Source organism: Panthera uncia, assembly GCF_023721935.1.
Source record: "Panthera uncia isolate 11264 chromosome C1 unlocalized genomic scaffold, Puncia_PCG_1.0 HiC_scaffold_3, whole genome shotgun sequence".
Classification (NCBI taxonomy): Eukaryota; Metazoa; Chordata; class Mammalia; order Carnivora; family Felidae; genus Panthera; species Panthera uncia.
Genome location: NW_026057584.1, coordinates 13,726,275 through 13,745,266, shown reverse-complemented (window position 1 = coordinate 13,745,266; position 18,992 = coordinate 13,726,275). Strand labels below are relative to the sequence as shown.

At 40.6% G+C, this 18,992-nt stretch overlaps 1 protein-coding gene across 5 annotated transcripts in view; it reads right to left on the bottom strand.

Moving 5' to 3' along the window:
* The window catches only part of DOCK10 (dedicator of cytokinesis 10), a 268,151-nt gene that overhangs the window by 11,434 nt on the left and 237,725 nt on the right, over nt 1–18,992 (bottom strand). For 4 of the 5 annotated variants that reach the window (XM_049615823.1, XM_049615821.1, XM_049615819.1 and 1 more), the window contains exons 43-51: nt 18,171–18,353; nt 17,530–17,640; nt 15,085–15,300; nt 13,329–13,386; nt 12,910–13,008; nt 9,728–9,834; nt 8,146–8,268; nt 7,895–8,008; nt 748–894 (exon numbers count right to left, since the gene is read on the bottom strand). In XM_049615823.1, coding sequence (XP_049471780.1) covers nt 748–894; nt 7,895–8,008; nt 8,146–8,268; nt 9,728–9,834; nt 12,910–13,008; nt 13,329–13,386; nt 15,085–15,300; nt 17,530–17,640; nt 18,171–18,353 — 1,158 coding nt within the window. The remainder of the gene's footprint in view (nt 1–747; nt 895–7,894; nt 8,009–8,145; nt 8,269–9,727; nt 9,835–12,909; nt 13,009–13,328; nt 13,387–15,084; nt 15,301–17,529; nt 17,641–18,170; nt 18,354–18,992) is intronic. The other variant, XM_049615822.1, reaches the window with a different exon arrangement.

The window sequence follows — 18,992 nt, the reverse complement described above, 5'->3', positions numbered from 1 at the left end:
CAAATACCAGCTGAGTAAAAGAGGAGGGGAGAAAAGAGACCTTTTCTTTGGTGGCCCAACAGCGGCCTCCCCACATGGGCACCAACCTGCTTTTTGAGATGCATTCCTCTGCTATACTTTTCTGTCCAACCTGTGTTGCAGACACCTGCCATTGTGTCCCCTTCTCATTCCTCCCTGGCATCGCCTGTGCCGGGCTTCTCAGAATGCCCTCTGCTTCCGGCAAACGGCTTCTCACTCTGCGATCCCCAGATCAGACATCCTTCCTCTGTGAAGCATTGCCCAGCCAAGAATGAGCTGCTCAGGGAGCCCTGAACTTTCTCCCTGTGACTTAGACCTGTCTCCTGAGGAACTCCCTGGGCTCTATTTAATTAACCGTTTGCATGTAGCCGCCTCTTCTTAACCCCGTGTGCACCGTGAGCTCTGGAAAGAACAGTGGGCCCCATCACTTTAACCCTTAGGTTGCTATTCAAATGCAAGTAATCTATGGCAGAAGTAGAGAATTTGGTAACTTGTTTCTAAGGTTACCTAAAAGTTACTCAAATAAACACACATAACATTTTTGACCAAAAAAAAAAAAAAAAAAAATCGCCAACCATCGAATAAAGAAACAGCCAAAACCTCCCGTGTGGTTGAGGCAGGTTACTTTGCAGTCAGGCAGAAAATGAAAACCTTAACAGATACAGCTAAAAAAACTTAAAAAAAAGGAGTCAGTTATTCACATGTGCATGGATGCTGATTTTCCTTTACCTTGTTGGAATCCTGGATTATCTTCACATTGTCTGCACCAAATTTATCCGCATAGAGCTTGAGCAGTCTTTGAGAAATCTCCGAGAGGCCCGTCAGCTTAGGCTCTTTGTAAATATACTCCTTACCTTCCTCCTCTTCAAAAAAGCCCTATGGGAAACGCACAACGAAACACCAGTTTTATTAGGGCGCTCCAATTGCAAATCACAAACACAAACAAAAGCTATTCACTTAAATAATATATCCAGTCTTCGGTTGTTATCCAAGCCATGGATCAGCACCCTACGAAATTGAAAGAAAAAGTAACGTAAAGAAAACAAAATATCATGTTAGAATCGGCCAATAATGAAACACTCCCCACCAGGCCAAAGACCCTCCTGAGATAACCTTACACCTGTTTTCTCTGTTTGCAGAAATCCGTGGTTACACCTGCTTGCACGTATTTTGGGAGAAGAATGCCCTCATGTGGCAGCCTGGGGTAGAACACAGAGTCTGGAGTAATTTTTGGCCTTTTTCATAAGGCCTTCTTCACGTCTTTGGCACGAGCAGAGGAAACTCTGTATGTCATGTAAACGTACCTAGAGGTACGAGTCGATATGCACCCCACATCATGTCAGATGCAAAGCCACAAGTCTCTGGATCGTTGTCCTAACAGGAATGACATATGGTAGGTATGTTCCCAAGTGCTGCTATTTTAAAAAGAACTGTGATATGTCTTCAGATGCCCGATGCAAGCATATGCAATTTCATTATTCCATTTACTTTGCTAATAGGTCTTTTACAATCCTGCAAAGCTAAAATAGGGGATTGAAAACAGTAACCATGCCATCATGTTTATGCCATAGGAGCAAGTAGGTTTCAGCCTCTGTTAATTTTATTTGTCTGGTTTGAAACGGGTGGGGGAAGGTAAGATTCTATCATCTGAGGATAACCAAGTGAGGCAATCTTCACATCTCCTTCTCTTTGAAGAGACACAGCATCATCTTTCCTGTGGAATGCATGTGGCCTCAGAATACTGGATTAAGTGGGGAGTTAAGAACCTAGGCTCTCACGGTTTCTTCTGACTGCAGAGTTTACCTCATGAAAATGGCTTTTGAGGGCCAGGTGAAGATCCGGAGGTCAGAAAGAATCTTAGCTGTACTTTTTCTGCTTTTCTCATTTCTGACTAAAAAAAGAAATATTCGTTGTATGTAAAACACACACGCAGCAAGCATTCTAATGCTGTACTTTTGGCTAACGTGAGGTGATTGATCTAAGAGTAAGGATTAAAATGCACAACCATATGGTGCTTTATGCTTGCAAAGCACTTTTGCCAGGTTAAGTCTGACCATGTGAACAGGATCCTTCATTTCGTAAATGGGCTGTAACTGAAGACGATGAACTCGTTCATCAGCAGAGTTCTTGGCAAGCAGGTAATTGCCTGTTTCCTTGTGCGTTTCCAGAACTGACTTTGGGCTCTTCAAAGGCAGAGAAGTGTCTTGTCCAACAGTACATGTTCAGTGTTCAACACAGAGCCCGGTCTTTAGGGGAATTTCACTCTACCTTCGTTGAATGAATAAGCAGATGAATGAAATAGTTCTTAGAGGGCATACATCTTCAACATGTGTATTTGCACCGGGTATAACTGGAAAAGATTCCACGGATTCTAATAAAGATGTTTTTATTGAACGATTTTTTTTTAAAGAATGGTCAAGACGAAACACAGCTGAATATAGGAGTCCCCTGACCCCAAACTGCTAAAAAAAAGTGTCTTAGAGTATTGAAAGCACAAAACGCGCTTCACCGTCATTCCTCAAGAGTTGGTAAGGGTAGTGAGGTCTGGCCCGGTTCCCACATGGCTTCCAGCCTGCCATGGTTTTTCTGTCTCTGTCTTTGTGAAGATTTGTCTGGTTCAAGGTCAGAAGTTAGTGGCTAAAATCGACAGAGTGACACATCAGAGAAACAGGACTTCTGAGGCCATCAACCAGAACCCCCACAGGGCAATCGCTACAGCCGCATTTGCAACTTCCTTTTCAATAAGAAAATGTCTCCAAGTTTCAGGAAAAGATTTTCTCACCACACTGTGAAAACTAGCACAAAGAGACATTTTCACTGTGAATTTTTCTCCACTGACAAATTTCTGAGTCCAGGGTTAGCAGCAAGGGAGAGGTGGGAAGCAGGATTTTATTGTCATTACTCTGACGGTTGGCTCTGGTCTCAGTCATGACCTGTGACTTCCTTTCATCCCTGCTCCTTGATCTGCATGATGGAAATAGTACAGACTCAGAAGTCTAGTGGGAGACCCCAACACAGTGCCTGGTACACAATAGGCCCTTGGTGTGTGTTAGTGCTGATGAGGAGGACAGCAATAACAAAGAAAAACATTCCGTGTCAGCAGAGCAATCTGAGCTCTGACTAGCATGCAGGGAAAACAGCTTAACTGAGTGTGGAGTGCTTAAAAATACACATCTCCAGCTGCTCTGCATGGCAACTACAGTTTTCCTTATTATTATGAAAGGTCTATTGACGCTGATTTCAATATCTTGGTAAGTGACCGATCAGAAAGAAATTGTGATTACTCATTTGGCCTGAAAATAGACACCTGTTGGGACTATTTTCTGTAAGAAGTAGAAAGAAGCTGGAGTGGAAGAATTAAAAATTTCATCTGCCGTCTTCTGGGGATCACGCAAGGGCTTCTGGAGCCAGCTCAATGGCAGTTCTGAAAATAGGGGGAACGTGTGCTTACCTTTTACCCAGAGAAACTATCAAAGCATAGCCCACTGAGCCATAGGACACTGTCTGAGGGAAGTTTTCAATTTCTAGCTCTCTGAAATAAATGATTCATCAGTAGGGACACAGGTGATGACAACCCAGGGGTCGTCTGTCTTTTGCTTCCGCCCCAAGGTTACGAGTAAACTGCCTTTCGTGGCAATGGGAAATGTGATCTCTGCATTTCCCTTGCTAGTTTGACTTGCTAAATGTCACGGTACAATGCGATACATATTCTGAGCAGTCGTTGTGAGGAAACAGCACATATTCCAGTTAAACAAGGACTCTGAATCAGCGCAGTTAACAACCATGAGTTACGAAGCGTGCAGGCAATAGATGATGATAAAAATATACTTCAGTGGAACTGGTAACTAAAATTGACTCCTTATTAGATGTTTCTGAAGATTCTTCAGAATCCACAAAGCCCCTGCATCATTACGGGGAATGTCAAATATAAGCGTCCCTGCTATTCTACTTAAGTATTTTGAAGTTCACAAGCAAAGGAATGCATTCAAAGAGGAACCTCGTGTATAAATGTGGGTCAGAAAGTATTAAAAGGCTAGATGCTAAGCTAAGCTACAAGAATGCAGACATTTTCATAGAAACGCAAACCTCTCTCTCGATATATATTTTAAATACATATGTGTTAAAGATAGATCTCTATATATTTTAAACACAAATTATAAGTATTAAAAATATATTCTATATCAATGACTTTCATATACATGGGGAGCCAGAAGGGTGTAGCACATGACCAGAAGGTGGTTTTTCAAACTACACATCCGCCTTCTCTCCTCCTCTTAATCTCTTTTCTGTCAAGTTTCTGAGACACATCTACACCCATGCAGGCAAGATGGGGAACCATGAAATCTGTATCTTTTGGCCAACGGAAGAAACAGTCCCCAAGCCTTTCATTTGTACATTCCAAGAGCATCTGGCTGATATTCTAAGTTATGCAATGGGTATTCCACTTGCTTGCTTTCACGCTAAATGTCAGGGCCTAAGTATTTCATTGATTACAGGTGGTGTTTGATCACTACTGCTGTTTCATCAGTCTGGAAATGAATACATCAGGGACGCTCTGGAGGGTGCTTTATATAGGCCGCTCTGAGTAAAATTTCCACAGTCAATGACGTCAGGTGTTGCATTTGAAAATCCATGTTATGCAAGACTTGCGTTCTTAAGGCCCCCGCCATGAAAAAAAGGAGTTTCCAACTTGTTTTCTATTATCTGCCTCCTTGCAGACATAATAACTACACTAGCCAATACCATGTGATGAAAGCACTACCCACATGGGACGCTAAAATATTTACCGGAAGTCCTTAGGGAGGCAAAGAGCCTATAGCGTATTATATTCCCATAATCTTTGTAACATGATTGCAAGACATGCCAATTTGGATATTAAAAGATGAATTTTACAGGGACCTAAAGTGCCATCATGAAAAAGAAATTATTTCTGACTACGGGGATTATGCTAATCAAGTAGTTAAGAGTTTATCGTAGATCTTTAGAACTTTCATTCTGCGCACGTTCAGGGAAATGTTCAAATCGAGTTAGTAGCTCTTCATCATCAAGTGTGAAGTGATGTGCACTGTCCGCGCCTGTTCAAGACCTGTTCACACTCTCCACTTGGGGTCCTGGGACAGCTTTTTGAATTTCATCTGAACAGTGATGAACCAGGCTCTACATTGCCGTGTATCAAGACGACCTCCATTAGGTTTTGTTCAAAGGGGGCTGGGGTTTGGGCTTAGAAAGTACCACGCTTAGGCATGTACCCAGGTCTGCAGATTTTCCAAAACACGTTTAAGCTTAGGTTGGAACTTTTAATGCAAGACACTTGAGAATACTGGCAGCGTTAAAAGAGAAAAAAACCAAGTGCACAGTCAGCACACGTTATTGAGGAATCTGCAAAAAGAACAAAGTTAGGTCATTTGAAAGTAGCTCTTTCCAGACCTTCCCCACTGCCCCCCTCAGTCTATTTAGTACAAGGGTTTTCAAGTATTCTTTTAGTAGGTGAGTTAAGGACCCATGGCCCCAATTTTATAAACGAAGGTAGAAAATACTGGTAGGGACACGGGGAGGGCTTAAAGAATTACAAAAAGGTATGTACCGGTCAGACAATGTGTGGATAAGGAAAGAATTTGTCTTTCCAGCTTAATCGACAATAATTATGTTGAATCATTTTTGTAGGTACAAAATGATTGAATATAGGCACGTTCACTTGGTTCACAGAATGAGAAAATTCTTCTGTGTTCCAGAGCTCTAGGTGCCGACATGATATTTCTGCCTCTGCTGCCTTTCCAAAATTTTTCTTTTCTTTTTTTCCTTCTCTTTCTTTCTTTCTTTCTTTCTTTCTTTCTTTCTTTCATCATTTTATTTTTTATTTTATTTTTATTTTTTTAAATATGAAATTGATGGTCAAATTGGTTTCCATACACTTCACATCTCAAGAGACCTACTCTGCCCTACTGGGTAAAGATTTAGCCCACTGGTCATCTTTTGTGTTGGGTATCGAGACCATCACCTCTGCTCAGAGTTCCCTACCAAAGACAGCCCTATTTCTCTACGACACTCGTATGGAAAGGAGGAGGGTCCGATCAGGAGACTGGCAGGGTGCCCATCAATGACCACTGCTCCAACCTCTAAGACTCTGACCACCATGCCCTTTATAATCAGCTGTGAGTCACAGTGGTCCGAAATGAGCAGACAATCTCCAATACAAAGCTTACTCTACACGCCCTGCAAACGCGTGGTGCTCGTATTTATCTGAACGTGCGCTGGAGTCTATGCGTGTTTACGTAGGTTTTTAAACTACATCTCCCTTTGTGCGGAATGATAATACACACATAAAATAAATGATACATTTTTGTAATTCAGATAACTGGAATAAACACAATTTAGTTCGGGAAATGCCGGATGACTCCAAAATGAATGGAAGCAGGATTATCCCAGCGTCGTCCCCAATGTTGATTTGCACACAAAAAAGTTACGGTTCAGTAAAACCATATGGAGGGAAGTGTGAGGATTATTAGGGCATGCAAATGGAGAGAGAGAGAGAGAACTTACCACAGCCTGGAACCATCAAGACCAAAGGAAGAAAAGAATAAACATCTGCATTAAAATCTGGTAGGAAAGCAGCATGTTTTATTTCTACCTGGTCAGTACGCCTAGATTAGATATGGGCTGGAGAAACCATCAGGTGGGCAATCTTGTTTTCACGACCGGACTCTTAATGGCAGTTTATTACTTGTTCATTGGAAAGACGGCCCGAAGGATTGTAGATGCGAATCTTGGTTAGCTGAGTGCACATCGTGTGTGCCACTTCTCTCCTGCTCATTTGGTCTGTGGCCACTCCCTAGAAACCCTGTTTTTCTCCTGAAATCCCTCCATGCCCACATTCCCTTCTCGATGGGGCGTCCTGCCATTTTCTTTTTGCTAATGTTTCCCTGAGGTCAAAAATTGTTTCTTTTCTCCATGATATTCAAGATACCCTTCCCTTATCTTTCTCCTTCTCTTCTGCGGATTCCTACGCTTTCTCCCTGCAATGTACGTGTCACTTCAAATAGTTCTGTTTCTCTCTCATGTCCACGTTTAGTCTCTATCCGTGGGCCATTGCCACCTGCTTTGTCCATCTCCATACTCCTGATGCTGTTGTGCCTCAGGAGGAAAATCTGAGTTGGATTAACGTGTTCATGGAAAGTGGCTAAGGGGTGATATTTTTCTTTCCAGGTAGAGAGAAGCTTATCTTTCTTAATTAAGAAGTTAGCTTTAAGCTGCCGTTGGTGATTAGAGGAAAATAAATTTTTTTTTCTCAAAAGAAATTAAAATTTGGTAGGAAAGCAGCATATTTTATTTCTACCTGGTCAGTATGCCTAGATTAGATATGGGCTGGAGAAACCATCAGGTGGGCAAAATCCATTTTTCAACGGGAAATGATCTAGAATGATCAGGCTGGATCTGACTTCTTCAGCTGCAGCCTTAAAAGATTCCGAGGAGAAAACGAAGTTATAGGCAACCCTGAGGGGAGGGAAGAAAAGGAAATGAGAGGGCAGGAGTCATCGCAACTGTGAAAATGAAAAAAAACGGAATGTTCGGGGTGCCAGGGTGGCTCAGCTCAGGATGCTGAAAAATAAGTGTCCTCTTTCTCTAAAAAGTTAGAAATCATTGGTTTCAACTCGATCTGTACTAAGGCCCATGGATTTCTCTATTTGTCTCCCAGTTCAGTACATTCTTGTAGACAAACATAGGACTGGTGTATCCAGAAAAATCCTCATATATACGTAGACACACCCACATCCTCTTGATGCCCTGGCACATGGAGTCAGCCGTCTCGTCGAGAATGAAAGATAAAGTTTAGTTGTTTAACAGAATTTCCAGGCCACGGAGCTTCTGGTAAACTTACCTGCCCGTAAAAGGCTACACGATAGTAGCGACCGAACAGCCTCTTCTCTGAGTTCACCACCTCTGCAACTTTTAGGTACGACCGATGAATGTCATAGTAGAGATCTGATAATTTCTGAAACCATAAATCAAAGGGTTTCGTGACGATGATGCTGACATAAAAAATAGGCAGTTTCCACGTTTGAAAACTGTAAGTAAATCACCAATTTAGAGCAGGATATTTTAACCAGCGTCTGGCTTTAGAAAACGTACCTTGAAGTCTCTCTGCTTCTCAAAGACAGCGATGATGGGTTTGTTGACGTCAGCGATGAGTTCATATCGCTCAGACTTCCAGAGAAACTCCGCACACAGGTAGAGCTGGTCCACCAGGATTTTCTGCAATTCCCCAAATCGAAAGGAGATTCAACACGATGAACATTGTGGTTCCTCCCTGAACCTGGTTTTCAAAACTGTTACAGTGTCAATTTTCCTCACAGTGGGGTTACTCTGTTTCCTATCTTTGTTATTGGCATCTACGTCCACCCTGGACGGGATGGTGGTGTCTTGGATCTTTCTTTTTCCATCACTGACTTAGTCTTGCAACCTTGCTAATTTGAATCTATGAAATGCCTTCAGGTCTGTCTCATTCTTTCCATTCCACGGTCACTGCCTTGGATCAAAACCCTGTTCATTTCCCCCCAACGCCCATAGTGGTCTGCTAGTAATGTATTTTGCACTCCAGTCCGTCCTATGTGTTGTTCTCCAGGCAGCTTTCTAAAACGTACATCTGATCATGAGCTCTCCACTGCCCTGAGCCTTTATAGAAACTCTAGGGTCTTTGAATGGTTGTCCAAACTCTATCTCCATCCCAACCACTGTCACGTAAGAAGTTATTTTCCTTTAGTTGCGTATATTTATACTTGATGGGTCTTAGACTGAAAAACGTTCGCCTTTCTCAAGATTCTACACTTTTTGAAAGCCAGAATTGTGGGTTATTTAGCTCTTCTCCCCACCTTAACTCAATACCTCACATATACTAGTGGTCTAATAAATGTTCAGCTGAATCAAATTATATACTCCCTAAAGGAAGTCAATTATTTGTTGGAATCTTTTCAACAGTGTCTTCGCAGAAAAGACTCTGAAGCATTATTTGAAATAGTTAATCTAAATATGTAGTTGCATTTATTGCTTATTTGCAAGGTATACTAAATTAATATAAAACCATCTATAAAATTAAATTGAACTCTGCCCCCAAACTTGCTTTCTGTATCCTTTTTTTTTCAATTGATGTAACATTAAGATAGAAACAATTAGCTTATGAAATATTTTATTTACTTGATGAAGAAGCTCTATTTTCTTCATCAGAATTATTGCAATGTAATTATCAGTAGAAAGCTCCCTTTAATTAATGAAAAATAACCATGGTTTGCAAATCAGAAGGTTTTCTGCAGAAACTAGTGAGCCTTTCTGTACAAGTGTATTTACAAATACACTTTCTAATGCATTAAAAAAAAAGTTGTGACCAGCTCACAAAATTTGCAGTATCCCTTACTGTATTTACCAAAGGACTAGAGATTTTATATCTTACAGAAGAGCTGATAGAACATATTTGGGTCCATTTTAGAGAAGTAAAGTTTAGTTTTAAGTAGTCATCAAAAATTATGCTTTATCAGTGGAATCTGATATTTATTATTCTCAGCTGAACTGTAGCCTGCCTTTCATTTTGCCTAAGTCATATTCTAGAGTAACTTTATTTGATTTCTGAATAAGATTTTCTCCTCCATATTTAGCTTAATGTAACAATTCAACGCATCTGTTTTCTCAGTTACTGTGCACTAGACTATATTGATCCAACCTCATTGTATGGTGTGTCTTCCATTCCCGAATCTTCTTTCATTGCTCCTTCTTCTTTAATATTTGGTGTAATGCTCAGAAAAGCTGGCCAGCCCATAGAGAACATGCCTTGAGAGGACCAAGCAAAATGAGACATTATTATTTGAGCCACATCCTGTTTGGGATAGAGCATGCCTTTCTTCATGGTAGCATAATAAAACTCACTCCGTCAACAAGATGGGTAGACTATGACTGTTGATAAATATTCTCTCCAAGGCAACCAATGATCCTGTTTTCTAATTTTGTATCATTTTTCAGGTGACATATTTTCTTTTAGAAGCTGGCATGGACAAAATACAGAATTTGTAGATAGACACAGTTCCAACATTCTAGTTTAGCCAACCTCGTGGAGGCTGTCTCTCCCATTTGTCAAACTGAAGACGTTAGTTATCTATCTCAAAAGATGGTTGAAGGGACGCAAACATTAATACTGAGCAAACAGCTGGTATGGTCAGTGCATTATGAAAACAATGCTCATTACTTGCTGATTTTCACTCCTTTGCATTATCTAGAAACTTCCTTAAATTTTCTTAGCACCGTGGCTACCAAGATCAAAACAAATATATCTGGCTCTACAGATAATATATAAAAACAGTTGATAATGGGCCATGTCCCCAGAGGAGGGATTGGAACTGAATTCGAGTAGTCAGGGACACAGCTTACACTGTCAGACCAGTCCTTGAACTTTGGCCCCATCACAAACTCACCATGCTCTCTCTCTAGGGCAGCCTGTATCACTTCTTTTGGTTTTCTCACTCGAAAACAGGAGGCAGTAATAATAGTACTTTCATTACTGAGCCCAGTGCGGGGCCTTACCTGGAACAGGTGCTTTTAGAATTCTAGCTGATACTTTTGTGACATGTTTCCATTTTTAATAATCAGCTCATTGGCTGTGTAACTAAATTATCACTCCAAAATGTGCTAAAACTTATAATTAGGATGATTACTGCAATCTAATTCTTGCATTAGAAATTCTACTTCCCTACTTTTAAAAATGAGAATATTCCTTCTGTAATTAAACATATATTAAAATATTTGACAACTGAGGAGCAGGGACATATATATCCCTGACAGAGCAGAGAAAGTCACAATACATCTCTTGCAGGATGATGATCCTTGTAATAGCTGTACTTTCTGGAGTTGCTCATATTTGCCCGTATTCTGGTTATTTGCACATTGTAGTGAAGGGATACTCTATCCCTGTGACTTGGAAACATCATAATGTAAAAGTAGATTGAGGACTTCAGATATATGCCAATGGATATGAATATATGCTAGTGCATCATAAAAAATCACCTTCCTTAGAGTTTACTAAACAAATACATTCTTTTCCCAGTGGATATGTTATAGTCCAGTACTACCTCCGGGCTAAAAGTCGGTATTTAAAATTTTTTCATATTAAAGTCTCACGCAAAATTTTGGGATATAAGTTTCCACAATTTGTCAAACGGACACCTAGTTTTATCAGGTGTCTTCAGTTTTGTTTTTTGTTAGAATTTGAAATAGTCTTTACGGAGCTGTATTACGATATAAAATAGATACGATATATATATGTCTGATTCCGATATAAAATAGGCGGGGGTGAGGGGTATGTTAGACAAAATAGTGATAATTTTGATGACTTGTATATAAAAATGAAGCTGAATAGTTAGTGTGGAGCCAGGCAGGAAGATCCCTGAATTTTAGCGTGGACACAAGCCACGATGCCAGGTGTGACCTCCTCCTCGAACAAGCGACCTCACTATCTCACGGTTCACTTTGTTAACTTGGCTCATATATTCTTTTTGCAAAATCCACTGAGATTCTTTAGAAAATATATGCATTTTTAGAAGAACAAGGGATTATGTTAATTAATTAAATAAGGGATTCATTAAATATGTATATGTAACTGAAGTCCAAGTTATCTTTCGTTTAATTATTTTGATCTTCAGATCTAAGGATTTGTTTGTGTTTTTCATACACTGAGTTTTCCACTGAATTTTGAAAGTTAAGATAGTGTTATGAGGTAGATTGCAGGTTATATCCTTTGGGTTTGAACAAGCTTTTTCAATAGAAAACAGATTAAATATATTAACTATATTGCCCCATTTTTTGCAAAGAGTAATTCTTTAGTGATTGTTACAAAATCTTTCATCAAACATTAAAGAGGAAATATTTTTAATTAAAGGAAATCAGTGCTATAAATTATTATACGTTGTAAATTGTCAGAACCAGTTAACATTAAAAAAAAATTTTTTTTAATGCTTATTTGTTTTTGAGACAGAGAGAGAGACAGAGCATGAACGGGGGAGGGTCAGAGAGAGAGGGAGACACAGGATCTGAAGCAGGCTCCAGGCTCTGGGCTGTCCGCACAGAGCCCGACGCAGGGCTTGAACTCATGGATCGTGAGATCATGACCTGAGCTGAAGTCGGACGCTCAACCGACTGAGCCACCCAGGCGCCGCAACATTTTAAAAAAACAAAATGGAGGGACGCCTGGGTGGCTCAGTCGGTTGAGCACTGACTTCAGCTCAGGTCATAATCTCATGGTTCGTGAGTTCAAGCCTCGAGTCAGGCTCTGTGCGGACAGGTCAGAGCCTGGAGCCTGCATCGGATCCTGTGTCTCCCTCTCTCTCTGCCCCTCCTCTGCTTGCTGTCTCTGTCTCTGTCTCTCTCTCTCTCAAAAATAAAATACACATTAAAAAAATTTTGTATAAAAATGAAATGGAACATGTTGATTATATAGTCCCGCATATATATTTTTGGCATTCCTTATTTTCAACAAGTAGGTTTTTTTTTTACATTTCAAGATTAAAATGGATTTCTCTTGCAATTTTAAACAATTTTAGAATAAAATCCCAAGGGCAGACTAGTATGCAAATTGGAAGCAAATATGGCCATAACTCATAATCCTAAATATTGGATAAGATGCAGTTCTATTTGCTGAGAACTTTTTGGTTCTGAACTTCATAAATTTGGATGGATTTCTGAATGGTAGGAGCCTCAGACTCTGACAGCGTGAGTTATGAAGGTCTGGGATAGCTTTTGCTTCTAAGAATATACATTTAAGAATTTCATCGAAGTAAACTTGAAGCGGCAACTTGATTTGCTCTGCTCTGTTCCCTGGGGGTAAAGGAGCTTATGCGGGAGAGTTAGAGCACTCACTTCCTCCGCTGGGAGCTGTTAGTAATGGGTAGTTATCACAGGGATGGGTATCCTCCGGGAGCAGGGGTGGTGTGCAAATCTTTTCCATTTTCCAGTAACCTATGGTAGTGCAAGATGAGGTTAAGACATGGCTACAGGTTGGTGTTAATACAAGCTTATGAGACTATAAATCAGTAAACGATAAAACATTCTCATTTTGAACTAAGAAGCTGACCAGTTAGCCTTTTTGTAGACAGATTAAACATGATAGTGACATGAAAGCTAAAATTGGTAAGTACGGCCTAATTAAAAATATCTGTGACCATTAATGTTACTTAATGAAACATAACTGAGATTAATACTAAAATCAAGAAGTTAATTTTAATTTAGGCTTCAGCATGTCACTTCTGGACTTTTCTCCCTGCACACGGTCGTCTTACCTTTTCTTTTCAGGTATTCCGCAATGAGGGCAGCTATATGGATGTAACACATAGCGGCCTGTAAGAAAAAAGAACGGTTTTAGAGGAAGGCACAGCACAGAGCTGACTAATCAGCACTAACCTTCCTAGATGAGTCAGTATTCCATGTAAGAATACATGGAGGAATCCTTTTAATGACGGAGTTAAAAACAAGAATCAGTCTGATTTCCAAAGCGTTCACAATCAAGAATAAAATGCCTATTCAGGAAGTTTTGTTTGTGTGCTTATCTGGGTGTTATCTTCAAGTGGGTGAATGAACTGACCTCAAGAATTTTTCTGTAGAATTACCTTCCTTCCTATTTAAGCCTAATGTAGATATTTTATTTTATTATTATTATTTTTTAATAAATTAATTTATTTTGAGAGAGACAAAGACAGTATGAATGGGGGAGGGGCAGAGAGAGAGGGAGAGAGAGAATCCCAAGCCGACTCCGTGTTGTCAGCCCAGAGCCCAACTCAGGACATGAACTCAAGAAACCGTGAGATCATGACCTGAGCCTAAACCAAGAGTTGAATGCTTAGCCGACTGAGCCATCCAGGCGCCCCTGATGTATATATTTTAAAATCCAATTCTCTTTCCTTGTTAAAACTATACGCTACGGTATCGGGATCTAAACTGAAAATAAAATTAAGCTATCTTCTTACCTTTTCTGTTTCCAATAATGGCCCCCTTGGAATTTCTACTGCCTTTAAGATGGTCACCTCACAAGGTGGTGCGTGATTAAATAGCGTGGCCTAATGTAATGTGTGCTCCCGCCAACCAGAATATATGGTGACATCTTAACGTTCTCTAGTATCTCCCGAAAAGCCTTGAGCATTGCTGAACAGGTACTAGAACTTGGCCTGTTGAGGGTCCAAATGACTTCAGTTTTTCCCTTGAAGTTTTATGGAGGGATTTCCCCATTTTCTGGGCAATCCAAGGAACTGGAGTTTCTCATTCTTGTCCCATCAAACTGCCTCCAACCGCAGCTTCTGATTGGCTCTCTTTCTATCCCAGGATCCTTCACACGCGTTTAGAAGAACGTCAGGTTTAACTTCAGGTTTTAAGACCATCCCGGACAATTTAGTCTCTTCCCCAAAGGGGCATATTTCTGAGAATAAGGCAAAACTTTTCCATTTGGTGTCTAGAAACCACTTGGGTGCTGTGAACTGCTACATAAAAAGCCACCCAGTGTTTAAACGGACATTGAAAAGTTAGCTATTGATTTATAATCTTCACACAGTGCCTTCTCCTCACAGGGCTCATGAGAGTGTTAATACTTCCATCACCAGTTAAGACCAGCTGCAAATGAGGACAGACTACCCCAGCCTGAGATTACTCACTATGAAGGCAAGCTTCCCCATCCGAGTCCAATTACAGGGAAGAAGTTTTAAAACACAGAAGATTAACTTACATAACTCAGTTTCTCAATTTCCAGACACCGTTCCAACCATCCTCCCTAGTCTTAGGCTTTTAACATTTAGTTCTGCATTGCATATCCTAATTACGTTGCATATCCCAATTACAGCTGATACCAACAACTGTGGCTTTTACTTGGTATCATTTACATGGAGTCAGGAATTCTTGAATCCTATGTGCACACTTAATGCACATAATATATAATCGGGTCATATCTAGATGAGCGGGAAAATATGGTATCCTACTGTAAATGAAAATCCAATCGTCCCGCTAAAGGAGACAATGCCAATGGAGAAGGACTGAGCCTTTGCTAATCACCTCGGATAAGTCGCCGTTTCTTGCGTGAATCTTGGCCATGCTTTCCAGCCAGGTCCTGCGCAGCTCAGGGGTGCTTGCATAGGAGTTTGCCAGGCTGTACTGGAGATCCACCAGCATCTCGGGGTCCTTCTCATGCTCTTTCATCTGAGCTGTGGCCATCAAAACAGTCCTTATACGTTTTGTCAGATCTTTCACCTCTGCTGGGAAGTTGCTGTTCTTTGGAAAAGAGAGAGGCTGGGTCATTATCGGTTTCAAATTCCTAAGATAAGTTACTTCAAGTTATGCGATTATTTATGGCATCGTCTCACAGTTTGATGCGTTCTCTATCTTGCTCATAAGCATGTACTTTCTTTATACGCGCATCTTATGTATTGTGGTTGTGTATACGTTTGAACATTAGAACTGTAGTAGACTCCGTCTTATCTGCTCACCTAGCTTCTTCTAGTAATAGCATCCTGATTGTTCTTTGAGATGCTCTCCTCTCTGGCTCTGGGTCATGTGATTTGAAAGATCTACTTCCTTCGCAGGCACCAGGGTGTGGCCCACGTTCCTGACCTGGCCAATCATATTCTTTGATCCCTCAAGCCAGTGATTGGTTTAGGGATGGGCATATGATAACAAGGTTCAGTTTGGGGACTTTAACTGTCACAATTGAATGAAGTGCCTCTTCCACTTACAGGATACTTCGATATCCTCAGAATTTCTGAGAAAGCACGCTCATGGGGAGATCCTGCTTGTAAATGAAGTAAACAAAGAGGAAAATTGAACTAAGAGACAGAGAGAGGTAAAAATAGAGGCAGTAGGGAGGGGATGTGAAAACATTATTTTTTAATTTTTAAAGGTTTTTTTATTCAAATCATTTTTTCCAGTTTTGTTCAGAAGTAACAGTCCTACATCACTATATAAATGTAAGGCATACAGCATAGCAGTTTAATTGATATGTGTTGTGAAAGGAGTGGCACAATAGGTTCAGCTAACAGCCATCTTCTCCTATAGATGCAGTATAGAGACAAGAAAGAAAAAAGAAAAAAGGAAAACAAAATTCCCCTTATGATGACAGCTCATAGGATTTTCTCTCTTAACTACCTCTTCTTTTTTTTTTTTTTCTTTTATGTTTATATATTTTTGAGAGAGAGACAGAGTGTGAGCAGGGGAGGGGCAGAGAGAGAGGGGGACACAGAATCCGAAGAAGGCTCCAGGCGCTGAGCTGTCAGCACAGAGCCCGACGCGGGGCTTGAACCCACAAACCATGAGATCGTGACCGGAGCCGAAGTCAGACGCTTAACCGACTGAGCCACCCAGGTGCCCCTCTGAACTACCTCCTCTATATAACATAGAGCGATGTTAGCTATAGTCCTCATGTTGTACCTGACATCCCCAGTACTTATCTATCTTATAATTAGAAGTTTATACCTTTTCACCACTCTCCTCCAATTTCCTCACCCCCACCCTGCCTCTGATACCCGTGAGTCTGATTTCTTTCTTCATGATTTTCAGTTTTTTTTTTTAAGGTTATACATATAAGTGAGATCATACAGGACTTGTTTATCTTTGACCTATTTCACCTAGTGTAATGCCTTCAGTGTCCATTCATGTGGTCACAACTGGTAGGACTGCCTCAGATTTTATGGCTGACTGCTATTCCATTGAATATATACACCACAACGGCTTTATCCATTCATTCACGGGTGGACACGTAGCTTGTTTCCATGCCTTGGCTATTGTAAATAATGCTGTTATGAACATGGGGTGCACATATCTTTTTGAATTAATGGGAAAACATTTTAATTCTGGGTTCAGCCATGCCCAGTGCCAGGCCCTGATCCCTGGACTTTTCAGTACTGTGATTAAAGGAGAAGTCTTCAGAAATTTCTAAAAGAAAGATTAAATACATTTGACCTACAATAGGATTATGAGAGAATCGCTGTATTTCTGGATATTTGTGGTTAGTATTCTTTTTTTATTTTTGGTAAAATTGTTTAGTGTTTATTTATTTTTGAGAGAGAGGGAGACAGAGCATGAGTGGGGGAGGGGCAGAGAGAGGGGGCACACAGAATCTGATGCAGGCTCCAGGCTCTGAGCTGCCAGCACAGAGCCCGACGTGGGAGTGGGGCTTGAACTCACAAACCGTGAGATCACGGCCTGATCCAAAGTGGGACGCTTAACCTTAACAATGAGCTGCCCCGGCGCCCCTTGTGGTTAGTATTCTTGTTATATCTCATTCAACCACCCGTCTTGGAAATTCCAAGCAACAGATGATAGACTGACAGTGTTAGAGCTGATCGGCAATTCAGCAAGCAAACTCAAGGTAAGCACTCAGTTTAAGTCACAATACACAAAACACAGAATTTGGATTTTTTTTTTTTTTTGATTTGGATATTTCACAAAAGAATCCAGTTTAGTTTATTCCCAAGTCTTTGAAAATGTCCATAAAGTATTTCTTACTTTCATCTGCTTGTCTCCATTAGCAAAATTGTTGGTAATTGCAAGGGAATGCTGAAACCGAGAGCCTCCAATCCCAGCATCGGCGATTAACTGGCTTACAGCCTTGATAAGCTAGAAGAGAAGAGAAAAAGAAAACTCCAAAGGTACTAACTCAGAAATAGTAATATTAAAGAAACCCACTGGATTGGACGAATGTATCATTGATTTCTCCCTGTGGGTCCAAAGAATAGCATCTTTATGCCTTAAAATTTTCAGAAGGCCACGTAATCTAGGGTGTTTCCTATAATTTAAAATATTTAAAGAAGGTTGCAGGAATCTTGGGATGCCTTAAAGGAAGACATGTCTGGATTTGGAATCTGGTGGGGTTTGGCATCCTAGAGATAGTCACGGTTTCCTGAGTTGTGTATTCTATTCGATTCTGTTCCTTGGCAGAAGAAAAGTAAAAGTGGAATTATGGGCTGTGTTGATTTCTGCCCAGCTGCCCTCTTCCTCTGAACCTGAGCGGAGTGTGTTGAGTCTCTTTAAGGAGGAATCTAGTAGAAGAGTTGGTTGCTCTTGCCCAGGGGCCTAGAGGCTTTTATCAATGCTGAAACAGAAGAGTGGTTTTAACAACAGCATTAATGGAAACTGGCAGCACTTACTTGTAAGTGGGACCGGACAATTGACTTCTGCTTGTTAAATTCAAAATTCTTCCTCATGAAAAAGTAGAGAAGGGCTGATGCTTCTGTCTGAGTTGACCGTGACCTGTGGTTACAGCATTTTAGGACTTCATAGCAGAAGGATCCACACAGGTCGGCAGGCCCTTGAAAGAACGCTGAAGGAAACTATAGAGGTAGAACGGTTGGTTAAGTAGGGGGGGGGGGCATGCCTTCATTTTGCTGTGTTTCTGCTTGCATTTTAAAATTCCTTAGAACAAACCCACTTTTTTTTTTAACCCAGGCAAGTGGAAGAGATATAATTGTATTTATTTAAGTCCATATTAATATTTCTCTTTTTTTCCTAGAAACAATCATTCTCTACATGGTAAGTATCCCAGGCACCAATGATGACAACCCGAAACTAGTGAATGAGAGCTTTAAAGTGTTTCCTCTTCACCCAACATTGTAAAACCACAGGGATCCTCAAAAGTTGGCAGCTGTGTCTACTTTAAGGTGGAAACTTCACTTGGCATGAATGGAGATCACAGATGATGACGTGCATTTTCCCCGACTCTCTGTCACAAATACTGAGGATCCCCCCAGGAGATGGCTACATGTTAATACTATTCCCTTTCGATATCCAAGTAGACAGGTTGTCAAGACTGTTAACTGTCAAGACCAGGAATCAAATGGCTTATTAAAACCAATACAAATACTCTAATAAAACCAAACAAGCCAAAATAGAAGGAAACGGACTTTCTTTCCTCCATACTGAGAGATGTAAGGATAAACACCTGTTTATTATCATCCTTTCCTGAGCTTTCA